Here is a 19,505-nt window from a genome sequence, read left to right as displayed (position 1 = left end):
GGAGGTTTCTAAGAAGATGTTGGATAACTGTCTGTCTGAAGTGGTGCAGGGCTTCGTGCCTAAGTAGGGGGTCGGACTAGAAGACCTTCAAGGCCTCTTCCTACTCTAGTAATGTAATCTAATCTACTCTAATCTTTAAATTAACCATTGGAACAGCCTGCACCAGAAGTTGTGGGTGCTCCATCCCTGGGAAGCTTATAAGAAGATGCTGGACAACCATTTGTCTGAAGTGGTGTAGAGTAACCTGCATGAACAGCAGAAGGGCTGGACTAGAGGATCTCCAAGATCTCTTCCAACTCTAGTAATCTAATCTATCAATGAATCATTGGAACGGCCTGCCACCAGAAGTTGTGGGTGAAGTAGTGTATAGTTTCCTGCATGGGAGGGGGCTGGACTAGAGGACCATTAAGGTCCCCTTCCAGCCCCTATTCAGATCCAACCGGCTCCCCGTCCCTTACCTGCCGCTCCAAGGCGAATCTTCGCTCGGCCTTCTCCTCGGCGCTCATCCCACCGTCGTACTCGCCGAAGCGCCGGTCCCTGAAAACGCCGCTCTTCTCCCGCTGCTGGAACTCCTTCTGCAGGCTCCGCTGGCGCTGAGGCGAGAGGAATTAAGGCGGGAGTGAGGCAGAGCAGCTCCAAGCCGGATACCCCACCGCCTTCCTCCCTCAATCCCTCCGCTTACCTTAGCATGGGCCCGGGAGCGCGCTACGCCCGGCAGCCCCACCGCGTGCCGGACCCGGCGGCCCAAGACGGGGAACTTCTCCCGATTGACTTTCACCTCGAAGGGGCTCTTCGAGCAGGCCACGGCCGAACCTCCCCGCCGCGCCATGTTTGCTCCGCGTCGCGCTGGGGTGCTGGTTGTCGGCGCCTCTTGATGACGCCTACGTCGACTCCGCCCCCACGGTTGTCAATGGAGGCGGGGCTTTGAGCGAGGCAAGAAACAGCTTCCCCTCGCGCGCGTCGGGGGCGTGGCCTGCGTAATGTGCGGCCCGCCCCCTCGTGGAAAAGCTGATGCGGGCCGTGAGGACGTCGACGCAGACTCCGCCCCCTCCCGAGGGAGGGGTGGGCTTCGGGGGCAAGAGCCCGCCGCGTCGGGGGCGTGGCCGGCGTAACGCGCGCTCCTCCCCCTCCCCTCCCCCCGTTCCGCCATGGCCGCCATGGAGAAGCTGATGCGGGCCTTTGAGGCGCTGCGCTCCTTCCAGCAGCAGCAGCTCCCGCCGCCACCGCCGCCGCCTCAGCCGACCCCCGCCGCCGCCCTCCCCGCGCCCGAGGAGCCGCCTGCCCGCCCGTGAGTGAGAGGCCTCAGGCGCCCCTTTCGGCCTGCCCCGAGGGGGGGAGGAAGAAATCGTGGGGGGTCCCGGGAAGAGCCGCCCCCCCCCGCCCCGGTCAGGACTGCTTCTGGCTCGAGGGATCCCGGGGGGTTGAGGGGAGCCGGCCCTGAACTGTCCTTCCCCTCCAGGCAGGGCTAATGCCATAGAGGGGCTCAGACCCCCCCCCCCCGGTTGCCCCCCCAAGCAGCGCTAATGCCAATGGAGGGGGATTTTGACCTCCCCAGTTGCCCCCCTCAGAAAGAGGGGGCTTAGACCACCCCAGGCAGGACTAATGCTATAGGGGGGCTCAGACCCCCAGCTGCCCCCTTAGAAGGACGTGACTCAGACCCCCCCCCCCAGCTTCTCCCCCTCCGTCAGGGCTAATGCCATAGGGGGGGATTTAGACCCCCCAGCTGCCCCCCCAGAAAGAAGGGGCTGAGACCTCCCCAGCTCCCCCCCCTGCTCCGGGCAGGGCTAATGCCATAAAAGGGGGGAGTTAGACCCCTCCTCAGTTGACATCCCCCCAGCCAGGGCTAATGCCATGGGGGGCACAGGACCTCCCCCAGATGCCCCCCCCCGAATGAGGTGATTGAGACCCCCTGGTTGCATCCTCCCCAGGCAGGTCTAATGCCAATGATGGGGGATTTAGACCTCCCCCAGCTGTTCCCCCAGGAGAGGGCTCAGACCCCTTGGTTGCCCCCCAGGGTTAATGCCATAGGAGGGGGCTTTAGACCCCCAGCTGCTTTCCCAGAATGAGGGGGCTCAGACCCCTTGATTGCCCCCCTTAGGCAGGGCTAATGCCATAGTAGGGGGATTTAGACCCTCCCAGCTGCCTCCCCTCCGGGCAGGGCTAATGCCATAGGAGGGGCTCAGAACCCCCCCCCCATGCCCCTCCAATGAGGTGATTGAGACCCCCTGGTTGCCCTCCCCAGGCAGGTCTAATGCCAATGAGGGGGGATTTAAACCCTCAGACCCACTGGTTGCCCCCCAAGGTTAATGCCATAGGAGGGGGCTTTAGACCCCCCCCAGCTGCTTTCCCAGAATGAGGGGGCTCAGACCCCTTGATTGCCCCCCCCAAGGCAGAGCCAATGCCATAGGAGGGGGATTTAGAAGGAAGAAGTGTAAGATGCACCCAAATTTTCAGCCTCATTTAGATGGGGAAAAGGTGCGTTTTATACTCCAAAAAATACGGTAGTATTATTCCTCAAAGGCATCTGTGGTTAGAGAAATAAATAACTGAATGAATAATTTCATTCAGGCCAGGAACTCTGGAATATATCATTTAGCAATAGCATTTTAGAATTATACACTGCTTCATAGTGCTTTTACAGCCCTCTCTAAACTGTTTACAGAATCCGCATATTGCCCCTAAAAATCTGGGTCCTCATTTGACCCACCTTGGAAGGACGGAAGGCTGAATCAACCTTGAACCGGTGGTGAGATTTGAACTGCTGAACTAGCTGAAGTAGCCTGCAGTGCTGCACTCTAACCACTGCGCCGCCCCCCCCTCCCCCGGGCTGTATCAGGAATGTAACAAGCCGTGTTGGATCAGTGGAATTTGTGGATCCAAATCATAGCTGGTTTAGGAGATTGCGTCTGCCTAAGATGCTGGCTCAGGGATGGTTATTGACAAAAAAAGTGGCTAGACAGCAAAAATTATTCCAGTTTTAATTGTCTAGGCTACAGCAACCTCTAAGCTACATTCAATTTTATGCCATTATTTGAAGAAAGGGTTAAAGTGTCGATTGTTTAAAATTTTAATAAGGTCCCATATCAATTTATATGGACAATGTTTGCATATTTATATGGGCAATGTTTCCACTGTTAAGTGAACGGATCCTAGATTGCTAGGTGTGCGATTGAGGGTGTGTATGTTGATTGATTTTATGAATGTTTATACTCTTTTACATTGTTTTTATATTGCTCTTCTGAATTGTTTTTATTCCTTAGAAGCTGCCCAGAGTCCTCTGGGAGTTGGGAGGCATACAAAAATGACTAATAAATGACTAATAAATAAATAAATATTGACAGCCACTGACTGTCCGTAAGGATGTGCTTTGGGGCACCGACGGCTGTTGTTTTCACTTTTGAACAGGCCTGGAGCAATTCCAAATCTTCATTCTTCCTCTAGACGGTTGCCAAAAGCAGGCTGGCAACGGCTAAGAAAACAAGAATGATGTGATAATGCAGTGCCTGATTTAACGGTTGTGTCTTTTTATTTTAGAAAGAAGGAACTGTCCACATCTAAGAAAGATCGGGTCAATCATTGCCTAACGATATGTGAAAACATCGTGGCTCAGAGTTTAAGGTAATTCTAAGCCTTTTCTGAACTACGTAGTTGAAGACAGTGGGAGTATGTATGTATGTATGCATGTATTTATTTATTTATTCGACTTCTATGCCGCCCAATCCAAAAGGAGTCAGAGCAAAGTCCGCACAGACGCGAATTGTGTGAGTTTGATTCATCCAACACTAATCAGCAGATGTAGCTTTCAGCGCTGCACCACCGAGGCCCATGCAGATGATGATGATGATGATGATTATTATTATTATTATTATTTATTGGATTTGTATGCCGCCCCTCTCCGTAGACTCGGGGCGGCTAACAACAGTGGTAAAAACAACATGTGACAATCCAATACTAAAACAGCTAAAAACCCTTATTATAAAAACCAATCATACATACAAACATACCATGCATAAATTGTAGCAGCCTAGGGGGAAATAATATCTCAGTTTTAAGGGTTTTAAGCAGCTTACGAAAGGCAAGGAGGGTGGAGGCTATTCTAATCTCTGGGGGGAGTTGGTTCCAGAGGGCCGGGGCCGCCACAGAGAAGGCTCTTCCCCTGGGTCCCGCCAAACGACATTGTTTAGTTGACAGGACCCGGAGAAGTCCAACTCTGTGGGACCTAACTGGTCGCTGGGATTCATGCAGCAGAAGGCGGTCCCTGAGATAATCTGGTCCGGTGCCATGAAGGGCTTTATAGGTCATAACCAACACTTTGAATTGTGACCGGAAACTGATCGGCAACCAATGCAGACTGTGGAGTGTTGGTGTAACATGGGCATATTTGGGGAAGCCCATGATTGCTAGATCCTGGCTAGGTGGGGTGTCCCTGTTGGTGAATGGCTTTGTCCGAAGAGGGAACTGTGCTGCTTGCTGGACTGAACCTCCCTTTTCCTGCCTGCTGCAAAACCAAACAAGATCCTAGTTTGTTCGCCCCATTTTGCCGTTGAAGCTGTTTGCAAACAAATGAAGTGGAGGTTTGTTTCCTAACGGGATGCAACATCTTTGTTTCAGAAATTCTCCAGAATTCCCAAAGCTGTTGGGGCTGGCCATGGAGCTCTTCCTGCTCTGTAGCGATGACGCCGAGTCAGATGTCAGGATGGTCTCTGATGAATGTCTCAATAAAGTGATAAAGGTAAGTGGTTTGGGGTTTTTTTTTAATGACCTAGAAATACGGATTTATAGTCAGAAAAGCAGACCTTGGAGGGCTGAAGAAACTGCTCTGCGATGTAGTTACTCTCTAAACAATGTCGTCTGGCGGGACCCAGGGGAAGAGCCTTCTCTGTGGTGGCTCCGACCCTCTGGAACCAGCTCCCCCCAGAGATCAGGATTGCCCCCACCCTCCTTGCCTTTCGTAAACTTCTAAAAACCCACCTCTGCCGTCAGGCATGGGGCTATTGAAACATCTCCCCCTTGCCCATGTAGTTTTTGTGTATGATTCGATTGTGTGTTGTTTTTTATATATTGGGGTTTCTTTTTTTTGGACTTTTAATCTAAAACTTTTTTAAATATTAGATTTGTTACTATGTATTGTTCTTCACCATTGTTGTGAGCCGCCCCGAGTCTGCGGAGAGGGGCGGCATATAAATCCAATAAATCTAATCTAATCTAATCTTGATGTGCATTATGAGTTAGAAATATGGATTAAATTCTATCAGTACTACATACATCAACGGTTGGGTTTGTCTATATCTGAACTAATCAATAATGTATATTTGGAGAATTTAGCACGATGTTGATTTAAGGGCTAGTACTGCAATTAGGTGTAAAAGGGAGTCAGATGTGTTTCTCTCTTGCTATTGCTCTATATTGCTCTCACTGCTAGTTTTGTCTGACTATAGAAACATAGAAACATAGAAGACTGACGGCAGAAAAAGACCTCATGGTCCATCTAGTCTGCCCTTATACTATTTCCTGTATTTTATCTTACAATGGATATATGTTTATCCCAGGCATGTTTAAATTCAGTTACTGTGGATTTACCAACCATGTCTGCTGGAAGTTTGTTCCAAGGATCTACTACTCTTTCAGTAAAATAATATTTTCTCATGTTGCCTTTGATCTTTCCCCCAACTAACTTCAGATTGTGTCCCCTTGTCCTTGTGTTCACTTTCCTATTAAAAACACTTCCCTCTCGGACCTTATTTAACCCTTTAACATATTTAAATGTTTCGATCATGTCCCCCCTTTTCCTTCTGTCCTCCAGACTATACAGATTGAGTTCTTTAAGTCTTTCCTGATACGTTTTATGCTTAAGACCTTCCACTATTCTTGTAGCCCGTCTTTGGACCTGTTCAATTTTGCCAATATCTTTTTGTAGGTGAGGTCTCCAGAACTGAACACAGTACTCCAAATGTGGTCTCACCAGCGCTCTATATAAGGAGATGACAATCTCCCTCTTCCTGCTTGTTATACCTCTAGCTATGCAGCCAAGCATCCTACTTGCTTTTCCTACCGCCCGACCACACTGCTCACCCATTTTGAGACTGTCAGAAATCACTACCCCTAAATCCTTCTCTTCTGAAGTTTTTGCTAACACAGAACTGCCAATGTAATACTCAGATTGAGGATTCCTTTCCCCCAAGTGCATTATTTTACATTTGGAAACATTAAACTGCAGTTTCCATTGCTTTGACCATTTATCTAGTAAAGCTAAATCATTTACCATATTACAGACCCCTCCAGGAATATCAACCTTATTGCACACTTTAGAGTCATCGGCAAATAGGCAAACCTTCCCTACCAAACCTTCCCCTATGTCACTCACAAACATATTAAAAAGAATAGAACCCAGAACAGACCCTTGTGGCACACCGCTTGTAACCTGTCTCTGCTCAGAATACTCGCCATTAACAATAACTCTCTGATGTCTATGCTTCAGCCAGCTTGAAATCCACTGACTATACTATAGACTTGCTGTGTGCTAATATGTTGATCTATTTATTTTATATGTAAGTAATACTTATGGTATTATATAGATCTGTGTGTTCTTCAGGAGAGAAATATTTTGGAATTATATATGCGTATAAAACTGTGTTCTGAGGGGGAGTATTATTGTTTAGCTGTTATGTGTACAGAACTGTGTGTTTTGATATCTGATTTGTACATGATTGCTTGATATATCTGCGTATGTCTTGGATTGTTTACTGTCTGCTTTATTGAATATATGTAAATAATATTTGTACTCTATTAATATTAATCAGATTTATAGACTGAATATCTACCACTGCCATATCTACTCTGTTTATTTATTTAATTCAAATTCAGTACACAATGTTGGACTAAGGCCTGCATTGCTGTTAATATGTACACTTGATTCCATTCTAGGCCTTGATGGATTCCAGTCTTCCTAGGTTACAATTAGAACTCTACAAGGAGATTAAAAAAGTGAGTTCTTTTTCGACACAAAATTGTATGTATGGTTAAAAATGACCCCAAGATGCAACCTTAATTCAACAAACATTCATCTCTCTTGGGCCAGGCTAGTTGAAGAGTCTGTGTTTTGTTTCCCTTACATTTTGCAGAACGGTGCTTCCCGGAGTTTACGGGCTGCTTTGTGGAGATTTGCTGAACTCGCACACCTTGTTAGACCTCAGAAATGCAGGTGAGAGGGTCACTTTCTTACCTATGAGCTTTAGGGAGTTCTCCCTCGTCCTAGTATTGTGTAATAGAGAAAATAATTTTTCCCTATCCATCTTTTCTATGTCATACATGATTTTATACACTTTGATCAAGTCACCTCTTAAACGCTGTCTTTCAAGGCTAAAGAGACCAAGACGTTGCAACCTGGTTTCATTAGGGACCAATTCCATTTCCAATTAGCCCCAAGCCTACTCCCGAGGTGACCTCCTCTGGAGTAACCATTCCTGTCTCTTGACAGCTCTGCGGACTCGTGCATCAAGAAGAGGAGCTTATTCCTCCTCATCAGTGCTGTGAGGTGCTGGAGGTTCCGAAGGCTGAACCTCTACCTCTGGCACCGAGTCCTCTCCAGCCTCCCCACTGTCCAACTCGGGTGCCAGCTGCACAAATCACTGGAGCATCACCATATTGGCCTCGTCTCTGGCGGGATCCGCTACCAACTCTATGGGCTGCTGGCGGGCCACAACAGCAGCATTCGGTCCCAACCCTTTGAGTGATCTATTTTTTTTTTTTGCCATCTCTTGGTTACAGGCCATACTTTGTGAATCTCCTGCCCTGTTTAACCCGGGTCAGCTGGCGGCCCGAAGAATCCGTGCAGGAGACTTTGGCGGCGGCGATGCCCAAAATCATGGCAGCTTTTGGCAACTTCGCCAACGACAATGACATCAAGGTAAAAAAAATGATTGTAAGCATTAATGCCACACATACACACTGTGTTGGAAGAAAGAGGGTTTTGGGGTTTTTATTTTTTTATTTTTTTTCTCCACACCTTACAAAAATACAAATTCACATACCTTCAAATTTCAGTAAAATACAATATAGTATCTATTATTATTATTATTATTATCATTATTATTATTATTAATTGTACTTTTATGCCGCCCCTCTCCAAGGACTCGAGGCAGCTCACAACAATTACCAAATTCTTAATTAAAATTCTTAATTATATATCTCTTTTGTTTCGGTATATCTTATTTGTCTTGTGCTACCTCCTTTTCTAATTTTGTCCTCTGGATTTCAAAGATTTTTTTCTGTTCTCAGTCGGGTTTAAAACGCTATTAGCTACCAAAATTTATATTGGCTATTTGCTTTTTTCTACTAAATCTATACCACAGTGCTTCAGTTCATTTCTTACATTCTTACTTCTATCGTTAATGTTTTTTAACCCTCATTTTAATATAACTGCCCTTTGAGAGGAGGGCAGTTATCTTGCTTCTTCCTCTCTCACACTCTCTTCCTCCCTCTCTCATTTCTTTCTTTCCTTCTCTCTCTTTCTCTATCTCTCCCCCTCTTGCTCTCGAGCGGCGCGTGGGCGGCGGGGAAGACCCAGGGAAGGTTCCTTCGGCCGCCCAGCAGCTGATCTGCTCGGCAGCGCCGCAGCAGCAAGGAGCCGAAGATCTGGGTTTCCCCTTTGCGTGGGCGGCGGGGAAACCCAGATCTTCGGTTCCTCGCTGCTGCAGCGCTGCTGAGCAGATCAGCTGCTGGGCGGCCGAAGGAACCTTCCCTGGGTCTTCCCCGGGTCTTCCCCGCCGCCCACGCAAAGGGGAAACCCCGATCTTCGGCTCCTCGCTGCTGCGGCGCTGCCGAGCAGATCAGCTGCTGGGCGGCCGAAGGAACCTTCCCTGGGTCTTCCCAGGTGCGGAAGTAAAAACACCATCTGCGCATGCGCAGCCATGGAAAAAAAGGGCGCGCATGCCCAGATGGTGTTTTTACTTCCGCACCACTATATCGCGAAAAATCGATTATTGCGAGGGGTCTTGGAACGGAACCCTCGCGATAATCGAGGGATCACTGTAATTGTGTTTGTCTACCCTTAACCAGGAAAAGGAAACACCTTGTTGATTTTTTCCTTTTCACTTTAGGTTTTATTAAAAGCTTTCATAGGTAATCTCAGCTCCAATTCTCCAACTATCCGCCGGACAGCGGCTGCAGCCACGGTGAGCATCTGTCAACATTCACGAAGGACACAATATTTTTACACTCGGTTGCTTCAAGTATTACTAGGTAAGTGTCAGATTTATCATCCTGCTTTATGTTTGCTGGACCTTTATTGCTCTCTCTTTCTCTTTATTGCCTCTCTGTCTCTGTCTTTCTCTCTCTTTTCTCTCTCTCCCCCCCTCAATCTCTCTCTTCTTCCATCTTTCTCTGTCTCTCTTTCTCTGTCTATCCCTCCCTCCTGTTCTGCCTGGCTATTGCAATTAGCCACTCACAAGCCCAGAATTAAATCAAACACATGACAGGGGGGCAGTTGAATCCAGAAAGTCTCTTATGTACAGAGGCTAAACGCCTGCTTGAATGCAAGACCAATTACAGTTTTACGAGTCCCAAAAGGTTAGAGCTACTCACACCAAAAGTTCACTTGACACGTTTAAGCTTGTGCCAGAGCAAAGGAATGATTTATGAGTCGATAAAGGCAGAGTTCCACACTCAAATCCGCACACACTTTTCCTGCACTCGAACCCTCCCTTTTTTATCAGGGTTTCAGCCACATAATTAACCTGTAGATCTGTAGGTCAGCGGTTCAAATCTCATCACCGGCTCAAGGTTGACTCAGCCTTCCATCCTTCCGAGGTGGGTGAAATGAGGACCCAGATTGTGGGGGCAATATGCTGGCTCTGTTAAAAAGTGCTATTGCTAACATGTTGTAAGCTGCCCTGAGTCTAAGGAGAAGGGCGGCATAAAAATCGAATGAATTTACCCTTCGTTCTGTCCCCCTCCCCCCCAATCCCTTTCCCTGTTTTTAATTATATTTGTAAATAAATAAAGTATATTTTCAAAAAATAAAATAAAAATCGAATGAATAAATAAATAAATAAATAAACCTCTGAACAGCTGCACTCCATTATCTGTTTTTACGCCTGCGCAGCTGTTCCTGCCTTCCCAAGATCCTGCGCACGCGGGGATTCAAGATAGAGTTATTCATGACTTCTTCCCTTTCTGAGTCTGAGGACCCTCTAGCTGGGGAGCTGGCTGAGGGGCTGGCTGCACCCATTTCCCTGCCTGTCTTCCTCACTGCCTTCCTCTGCCTGTGATTCGGCTTCACTGTCTGAGGCATCTTGTTGCAACCAGATCGGCCTTCTATAAACAGATAACTCCCACTGTTCCACATCAAAATCCCCAGCTACAGGAGCTGGCCTGTAGCCAACCACAATACCTCCACTTCTCTCTCCTTCTGTCTCTCTCTCTCCTTCTTTCTTGTCTCTGTCTGTCTCTTCCTCCGTCTCTCTCTCTCTCTCTCCTTCTGTCTCTCTGTCTTCCTTTCTCTTTCTCTGTCTTTCTCTTTCTTTCAATTATATCCTCCATTCTTTGCCTAAAGATATATTTCTAAGGAAGTACCTGCCATAAAACTGACTTTCCAGAGCCTTTTATGAACTCTGGGGGAAAAAAAAGAGAGAGCAAAGGCTAAGAAACCATGTAAAAATACCGGAGCCTTGAAACCATGAGAGAAGGTTGACATTTGTGTCACTTTAAATTGAATAAGTCAATTATTAACATTTAGAAGACATCAAAAACGTCCTTTGTGTGAAACATTGATTTTACAGTAGGGGAAATTGTTCCGTTCATTCTTTAGCTAAACTTTTAACATCTTAACATCTGTTGCTATAACCGAGAGGCAGCTTGGTGTGTGGGATAGAAAAGGGGAGATTGTGAATTTCAGTCTTGCTAGAGGTACCATGCCCGTTGGGTGACCATGGTCCGGCCACTAACTCTCAGCCCTAGGAAAGAGACAATTGGAAACTACCTGGACCAGGAGATCCTCCGCAAAGTAACGCCCTCATCACCTCTCGTCTTGACTATTGCAATGCGCTCTACATGGGGCTACCCTTGAAGAGTGTTCGGAGACTTCAGCTGGTGGAAAATGCAGCGGCGTGTGCAATAGCGGGTGTACCACGGTATGCCCATATTACTCCACGTCTACGCGAGTTGCATTGGTTGCCAATCGGTCTCTGAGCACAATTCAAGGTGTTGGTTATCACCTTTAAAGCCCTACATGGCTCAGGGTCAGACTATTTACGGGACCGCCTCCTCCCTCGCTGTGGCCAGTAAGGGCCCACAGAGTCGGCCTTCTCTAGGTCCCGTCCACCGAACAATGTCGGTTGGTGGGACCTCGGGGAAGAGCCTTCTCTGTGGCTGCTCCGACCCTTTGGAATCAACTGCTCCCAGAGATTCGCATTATCTCCTCCTTACCTTTCTGGAAAGCTGTTTTCTGGCAGGCCTGGAATTAAGACTGATTGTTGCAAGTATGGTTTTATATACTACATGTGATTTTAGTGATGTTTATTTTTGGGTTTTTCACTTGTATTTATACCTGTTGTTAGCCGCTCAGAGTCCATTTGGAGTGAGCGGCATATAAATGCAATAAATAAACAAACGACTTTTGAAAAAATCTTGCAAGAAATGAGCTTGCTTGGGCAGCCACCAAGAATCAAGAAGGCACCCTCTATACCAGGGGTAGACAAAGTTAGCTCTCCTGTGACATGTGGACTTCAACTCCCAGAATTCCTGAGCTAGCATGATTAGCTCCGGAATTCTGGGAGTTGAAGCCCACAGGTCGCAGTAGAGCCAACTTTGCCTACCCCTGCGGGCCTGTACCCGTGAGGGCCAACCTTTTCTGGCTCGTGCGCTAAAAGGACGTTTGTGTGCGTGTATGTGCTAGCACCACACCCATCCCCCCCACGCTTGTGCACTGCCTCCCCCCCCACACACACACATGCGCACAGGTCTTTCTGAAGCCTGGTAGGTGAAAAAAAATGCCCAAACGGGCAAACCAGAACTTCAGGAAAACACACATCCAGTTTGCTGTTGTGCTGTTTTTTGCAATCCGGGGCTTCAGGAAGCTTCTTTTAGATACAGTGGCGCCTCTACATATGAACTTAATTTGCTCCGTGGCCAGGTTCTTAAGTAGAAAGGTTTGTAAGAAGAAGCAATTTTTCCCATAGGAATCAATGTAAAAGCAAATAATGCGTGCGATTGGGGGAACCACAGGGAGGGTGGAGACCCTGTTTCCTCCCAGGAGATTCCTAGAGAGGCCCCATGGAGGCTTCTCCCCAGCTTTTCCAGCACTGTTTCCTCCCAGGAGATTTCTACAGAGGCCCCACGGAGGCTTCTCCCTGCCTTTTCCAACCCTGTTTCCTCCCATGACATTCCTACAGAGGCCCCACGGAGGCTTCTCCCTGCCTTTTCAACCTGTTTCCTCCCAGGAGATTCCTAGAGAGGCCCCACGGAGGCTTCTCCCTGCCTTTTCAACCTGTTTCCTCCCAGGAGATTCCTACAGAGGCCCCACGGAGGCTTCTCCCTGCCTTTTCAACCTGTTTCCTCCCAGGAGATTCCTAGAGAGGCCCCACGGAGGCTTCTCCCTGCCTTTTCCGGTTACAGTTTCGGAGGCTCGGGTTTGTAAGTGGAAAATGGTTCTTGAGAAGAGGCAAAAAAATCTTGAACACCCGGTTTTTATCTAGAAAAGTTTGTAAGTAGAGGTGTTCTTAGGTAGAGGTACCACTGTCCGTGATGCCGAAAAGTGCAGACTAGCAAGGGAGTCTCCTGGGGGCAGGGTGGGGGGTTGTGTCAGTGGACCTTGTGAGGGCCTGGGAGAATAAAGTTGCTTTTACAGCTGTTCCCATCGTCTTCGCAGGGCTGTTGTATCCCAAGGAAGAGGAACACCCCAGCGTCTTGATCCTTGGGGTGTTGCTCACTTTGAGATACCTGATCCCGCTGCTGCAGCAGCAGGTGAAAGACACCAGCCTGAAGGGAAGCTTTGGGGTGATACAGAAAGAAACCGAGATTTCGCCTTCCTTGGATCAACTCATACAGGTAAGCCGTTTCGCTCAAGGGCCCCGGTGGCCCAGTGGTTCAAATGCCCCCCTCTTGTTGGGGGAAAGAGGCAGATCTCTAAAATTTGTCTTTTCCCATGGTCTTAATCATAGAATCATAGAGTTGGAAGGAACCTTCAGGGTCATCGAGTCCATCCCTCTGCTCAATGCAGGATTCACTAAACCATCCCAGAAAGGTGACTGTCCAATCTCTGTCTGAAGACCTCCAGTGAAGGCGAGCTCACCACCTCTTGTGGCAAACTGTTCCACTGGTTTATCACCCTTACCGCAAAAAAATCTGCTTACCCGATATTCATCTGGCTAGCATCCTTAGTCTGGTCAGCTTCAGCACCTTATTTTATCCCCTGGTTAGGGCTTTAAAAAAACCTTATTCAGAGAGAGGTTAACAGTGAACGAGCTTGCAAGCCAGTAAGACCTGGGAAAATCATTAGCACCTGATTAGGGCTGCAAAGAAACATTTGGAGCAAGATAGAGCAATGAAAAAACCCCTGCAAAGGCTCAGGGCTTGGAAAACATTCTTTGCAAAGAGTAACAATGAAAGAACCTGCAAGGTAAGAGCTGGGAACATCGTTAGCACCTGATTAGGTCTGGAAAGAAACATTTGGTTATGACCTTTAAAGCCCTTCATGGCACTGGACCAGAATATCTCCGAGACCGCCTTCTGCCACACGAATCCCAGCGACCGATTAGGTCCCACAGATTGGGCCTTCTCCGGGTCCCGTCAACTAAACAATGTCGGTTGGTGGGCCCCAGGGGAAGAGCCTTCTCTGTGGCGGCCCCGGCCCTCTGGAACCAACTCCTCCCAGAGATTAGAACTGCCCCATCTCTCCTTGCCTTTGGTAAGCTCCTTAAAACCCACCTTTGTCGTCAGGCATGGGGGAACTGAGACATCTCCCCCGGGCATATACAATTTATGAATGGTATCTTTGTATGTATGTATGTTTAGTAAATGGGTTTTTAAAATATTTTAAACTATAATTTAGATTTGTTATGAATTGTTTCATTTTGTTGTGAGCCGCCCCGAGTCTTCGGAGAGGGGCGGCATACAAATCTAAAAAAATAAATATATAAATAAATAATAAATTTGGAGCAAGTTAGAGCAATGAAAACCCCCTGCAAAGGCTCAGGGCTTGGAAAACATTTTTTGCAAGGAGTAACAATGAAAGAACCTGCAAGGTAAGAGCTGGGAACACCGTTAGCACCTAGTTAGGGCTGGGCTGGGGGAAAGAAGCTTTAAAAAAAAAGCTACATTCAGAGTATAAGATACACCTTGAATTTTCAGCCTCTTTTAGGGAGGGAAAAGGTGTGTCTTATACTCCAAAAAATACGGTAAGTCTTAAGGGCTGTTGCTATTGTTGCGAATGATAGATGCATGAAAGTTTTTTAATATTGGGGTTTAATTATGTATACTGTTTTATTGTTGTACGCCGCCGAGTCCGGCAGGCGAAGGGCGGCTTATAAACCGAATAACTTAAATTAAATTGAATAAATTAAATTATTCATATTCTTGCAATGCTGCTGTAGATTGGGGGGAGGTTCTCCCTCCCTCCCCCTAAATATCGAGACAAAATATAGAGAAAAAAGAGCTGGGGTGGCGCAGCAGGTAGAGTGTTGTACTGGAGGCCACTGAAGCTGACTGTAGATCTGTAGGTCAGCGGTTCAAATCTCAATACCGGCTCAAGGTTGACTCAGCCTTCCATCCTTCCGAGGTGGGTAAAAGGAGGACCCGGATTGTGGGGCCAATATGTTGGCTCTGTTAAAAGGTGCTATTGCTAACATGTTGTAAGCCGCCCTGAGTCTAAGGAGAAGGGCGGCATAAAAATCGAATAAATAAACAAACAAACATTTCCAGTGCTGGCCATAGAGGAGTGCTAAAGTTAGAATCTCATTTGTGCTCCTCTTCCCCCCTCTCCAGGTGTACGAACTGAGTCTCCATTACACTCAGCACAGAGATCACAATGTGGTGACCGGATCCTTGGAATTGTTGCAGCAGATTCTCCGCACGCCTCCCCCCAACCTCCTCTTGGCCCTCACCATGCGCGGCGGCCTTTTGCAAGTGGGTGCAGCCAAAGATGAGGGCGTGAGCCGAAACCGCAGCGACAGCATTGTGGAATTGATAGGTAAGCGGCGCTTCCTTTGTCAGGTGGGGAAAAAAAACAGGGAGACCCTAAGAAATTACACGCCATACTTTCCCCGAAGAATTCCGCCGCAGAAAGCAAAGCAGCGGAACGCTGGAAAAAAAAGTCGGTTACCCGAAGATTTAAAATGGCTTTGTGGATTCTTCTGGCATCGTTTAGGGCCGTGATGGCGAACAGTGGCAGGCGGAGCCATATTGGAGGGCACACGAGACTTTGCCATATTTCAGCTCCAGCGCGCATGCACAGGCTTGCCAGCTGAATTTTGTCCTTGGGAAAGACCCTTTTCTCCTCCAGATACTTCCCTAAAGCCCCAGAGACAAAAAAATCCCCCAATGGACAAGCCGGAAGTTCGGAAAAACCCATTGTGCTGTTTTTTGCACTCCAAAGGGTTCAGGGAAGCTTCCTGAAGCCCCGGAGGGCAAAAAACAGCACAACCGGAAGTGCATTTTCCAAAACTTCCGATTTGCCTGTTTGGGCATTTTTTTCACCTACCAGGCTTCAGAAAAGCCTGTGTGCAGGGGTGGGCGGCAGGCAGGACGGGGTGGAACACATTCCCACCAGCAGAAATGAAGATGCGTGTGCAGCTCCAGCTGATTGGCGGTTGTCACTTCCTGGATTACAGGTCTTGGCTCGGCTTTCCTTTTTCCCTCCGCTGCTGCTGCTGCGTCTGCGCTCCTTGCTTTTTTCCTCTTTCCTCCTTCCTGGCCTCGGACGAGCTTCCCTCTCTCCTGCCCGGCTCCCCTCCAGCCTCACGCGGCCACCTCCCGCCTGAGGTGCAAGCAGAAGGCGTGGGTGAAAGCGGCGCTGGCAGAATTTATGCTTCTGGCAGAACCCGTTCGCCTAAATACCCAGCCTGAGGCGGGAGGGGGGACCCAGGAAGGAGAGCGCGGGAAACGCGAAGCAAATTGCCACCCCAGCGAGCGACACTGGTAAGGTTGTAAATCGAAGACTTAACAGTTCACTTAAAGATTAGAGATTAGAGTTGCCCCCACCTTCCTTGCCTTTCGCAAGCTACTTAAAACCCACCTCTGCCGTCAGGCATGGGGGAATTGAGATCCTCTTTCCCTCTAGGCCTTTACAATTCTATGCATGGTATGTATGTATGTATGTATGGTTTTTATATTAATGGGTTTTTAAATCGTTTTTTATTACTAGATTACTATTGTACACTGTTTTATTGTTGCTGTTAGCCGCTCCAAGTCTCCAGAGAGGGGCGGCATACAAATCTAATGAATGAATGAATGAATGAATGAATGAATAAATATCGTTCAAGCCACTCCCACCTGCTCACATGGCCGACAAGCCACTCCTACCTGGTCACATGACCATTAAGCCACACCCACAAAATAAGCCATACCCACAGTGTGGCAGTAAAAATTTTGGCTGCCCATTACTGCCTGTGCGCGTGCTTGGGGGGGCAGTGCGCATGTGTGTGGGAGGAGGGAATGGATGCGGGCAGGTGCACGCATGATAGCACACCCACCCACACCCCTTTTGGCACGCGCGCCACAAAAGGTTCGCCATCACTGGTTTAGGGTTTACGTACCTTTACTTCTCAGGCTGAGGTTAGGGGTTACTTACATTTCCTTATTTCTCTGCATGTTAAAATTGCATCAAATCGGAATAAATTGAATCTGTATCTTACAAAATAACTTTTTTCCCTCCCCTTCATTTTGGATTATTGGAAAAAAAAAAGAAATTGATTTGTGCTTGACACGGGAGAGAAAGCAACTGATTTTTCCCAAAATAGTCAGTTGCCGAAAACAAATCCTTAAGAAATCCTTCGCTTTTGCTGCGCTTCTCAGAGACTTGTTATGATTCCTTTTTTAAAAAAATAATTTATTTTTATTTGTTCCTTGATTTCTTTCTGTGATTTGCAGCTGGAGGGGGGTCTTCCTGCAGCCCTGTTTTTGCCAGAAAACAAAAAGGTGATTATATCTATGAAATCTGTATTTAATCTTCCATTTTCTACCTCTTTTCATATCTTTCATTTGGAAAACTGGATTTGGTTGGTTCTTGGTCCTTCATTCTTTTTTTTTCTTCTTCCTCTTTCACCCTATATCCTTGCTGATCTTTAAAAGAATCATAGTTTATGTTTCATTCCTTGCTTCTTTTTTTTTGCTGTTGCTAAAATGATAGAAGGTATCATAATGAACTCCTGGAGAAAAGTATCTACCGATGTGGTTGCAAATAATCGGTAGTGACTTGATGCCAAGTAAACAACCATAATGAATTGATGCGGTTAAATGTCTGAAAGATCAGAGCACTCCTTTTAATACAATACTTTGTTTAGACAAAGTACGGTACTTTTTTATTCTTAAATAAAGAGCTGCTTTTAAATGAATTGTACTTCCTTTAATTTGAATTTTTGTGGCATTTCCCTAACGCGTTGCTCTGTCGTTTCAAACTAAATTATAAATAGTTAAACATATTTTTAGACTATAAGAAAATCATTTTCTTGGCACACACATGTGCACTGGGCAACTACTTCTCAAGGGGACACAATCTGAAGTTAGTTGGGGGAAAGATCAAAAGCAACATGAGAAAATATTATTTTACTGAAAGAGTAGTAGATCCTTGGAACAAACTTCCAGCAGACGTGGTTGGTAAATCCACAGTAACTGAATTTAAACATGCCTGGGATAAACATATATCCATCCTAAGATAAAATACAGGAAATAGTATAAGGGCAGACTAGATGGACCATGAGGTCTTTTTCTGCCGTCAGACTTCTATGTTTCTATGTTTCTTCTTTCCGGCACACAAGCACGCTCCTGTTTTGGCATTGCCAAAAAGGTTCGCCAGCACTGGGGTAGAGGATCTGATCAATTGCTTTGTGCTCACAGTAAATGGCAGGCAAGAAAGTATAACACCCCCCCCCCCAAAAGGAGCAGCTTTGCAAAAAAGACAATCCAATTGTTGCATGGAGCGTATAATACATTACTATTATTCTTATTTTTAAAAATTTCTTGCGTTGATTTGCCAGCCAAAGTACTTTCAGGGGAGGAAAGCCTGGAAGACGATTCCGAAGCCAGATCTCAAACCAGCCAAATGGGCTTTGCAGGTAGGTTGCCGTCTCGATTCTTGTGAGGATGAATGACTGAAATCTATTTCCATTGTCGTTTTTCTTGACTCGTGAATTTTACTGCCTTCTTTTAAAAAAAAAAAAGTTGTGTGTATTACATAATGAAATCTTTTGACTTGACCAACGTAATATGAATCTCTCACTTGCAGAATGGTAGAAAACTATGTTTTCATATGGAAAAGCTGTTTAGCCATATCTACCTACATACCTACCTATTTATCTTATCTCTGTATTTCTCTATCGCTCTGTCATTCTCTCCCTATATATATATATTTGTTTTCGTAGATTTTCACGGGTACAGGTATGACGGTCTTGGTATATTCGGGTTTCTTCCCGTGTAGGATTTGGAAATTTCTGGCGACGTTTCGACGAGGTCTCACTCGTCATCTTCAGGCTGGTGTTTCTGTCCTTGTTCTAAGGACCCAAAATATCCCCAAAATATGAACAAGCGGGATGATACTTCCCGCCTACCAGACATCTGGAAACCAGCCCTCAAACATAACCTAGCCATAAAAACTGAAACTAGACTCAGAACACACATTGCAAAACAATCAAGTAGCCTGCAAGCTCCAACTACTCAGGATATCACGCCTAATCAACAACCATTAACTAATCAGCATACTTCAGCTACATCAACGACCCCAGATGTTACCCCACTGACTCACCAGGAAGTTTCTACACAGCAGGCAATTGCTGAGCCATCAAACCACACCCAGCCACCAGTATTTATAGAAGGAAGGCAGCTCAGGTCTCGCAGTGTTCGCCTTAGAACAAGGACAGAAACACCAGCCTGAAGATGACGAGTGGGACCTCGCCGAAACGTCGCCAGAAATTTCCAAATCCTACACGGGAAGAAACCCGAATATACCAAGACCGTCATATATATATATGCTTTTTATGTTGAATGTAACCCTTCCCTGGTACAGAGCTGAAAGGACTGGATACTAGAGGTTAATTCTCTGCCTTACAAGGCAAAGGCTGCAAGCTCAAGTCCCAGTGAGGGTATGGCTAGCTGATGAGGTCAGAACAAGGCCGAAATAGATCTATCCTAGTCTCCCTTAATTTTCAAATTCAGCAAAAACATTTGTCAAACATAATGCAGTCCGCAGAGTGTTGGAGAAATATGGGCATCCCTAGGGAGGCCCATGACTGCTCTTGCAGCTGTATTTTGCACGATTTGCAGAAACAACGACCTCATTTCATTCTATGGCTTTCAGG

The 19,505-nt window shown here is 46.7% G+C and overlaps 2 protein-coding genes across 3 annotated transcripts in view; one reads left to right on the top strand and one right to left on the bottom strand.

Moving 5' to 3' along the window:
• NOP14 (NOP14 nucleolar protein) overlaps positions 1-999 on the bottom strand; it is a 29,929-nt gene extending 28,930 nt beyond the window's left edge. The window contains exons 1-2 of the mRNA XM_070757003.1: positions 683-999; positions 459-593 (exon numbers count right to left, since the gene is read on the bottom strand). Coding sequence (XP_070613104.1) covers positions 459-593; positions 683-829 — 282 coding nt within the window. The 5' untranslated portion in view covers positions 830-999. The remainder of the gene's footprint in view (positions 1-458; positions 594-682) is intronic.
• Positions 1,000-1,125: 126 nt separating this feature from the next.
• Positions 1,126-19,505, top strand: part of HTT (huntingtin) — a 127,971-nt gene continuing 109,591 nt past the window's right edge. Inside the window, exons 1-11 of one of the 2 annotated variants that reach the window (XM_070757001.1) lie at positions 1,126-1,288; positions 3,535-3,618; positions 4,612-4,732; positions 6,925-6,984; positions 7,122-7,201; positions 7,768-7,906; positions 9,099-9,240; positions 12,866-13,044; positions 14,980-15,184; positions 17,083-17,130; positions 18,189-18,266. In XM_070757001.1, the coding sequence (XP_070613102.1) occupies positions 1,149-1,288; positions 3,535-3,618; positions 4,612-4,732; positions 6,925-6,984; positions 7,122-7,201; positions 7,768-7,906; positions 9,099-9,240; positions 12,866-13,044; positions 14,980-15,184; positions 17,083-17,130; positions 18,189-18,266 (1,276 nt within the window). In that variant the 5' untranslated portion in view covers positions 1,126-1,148. The remainder of the gene's footprint in view (positions 1,289-3,534; positions 3,619-4,611; positions 4,733-6,924; positions 6,985-7,121; positions 7,202-7,767; positions 7,907-9,098; positions 9,241-12,865; positions 13,045-14,979; positions 15,185-17,082; positions 17,131-18,188; positions 18,267-19,505) is intronic. The other variant, XM_070757002.1, reaches the window with a different exon arrangement.

Source organism: Erythrolamprus reginae, chromosome 7, assembly GCF_031021105.1.
Source record: "Erythrolamprus reginae isolate rEryReg1 chromosome 7, rEryReg1.hap1, whole genome shotgun sequence".
NCBI lineage: Eukaryota > Metazoa > Chordata > Lepidosauria > Squamata > Dipsadidae > Erythrolamprus > Erythrolamprus reginae.
The sequence above is the reverse complement of the archived record's forward strand: the minus strand, read 5'-3'. Positions and strand labels throughout refer to the sequence as shown.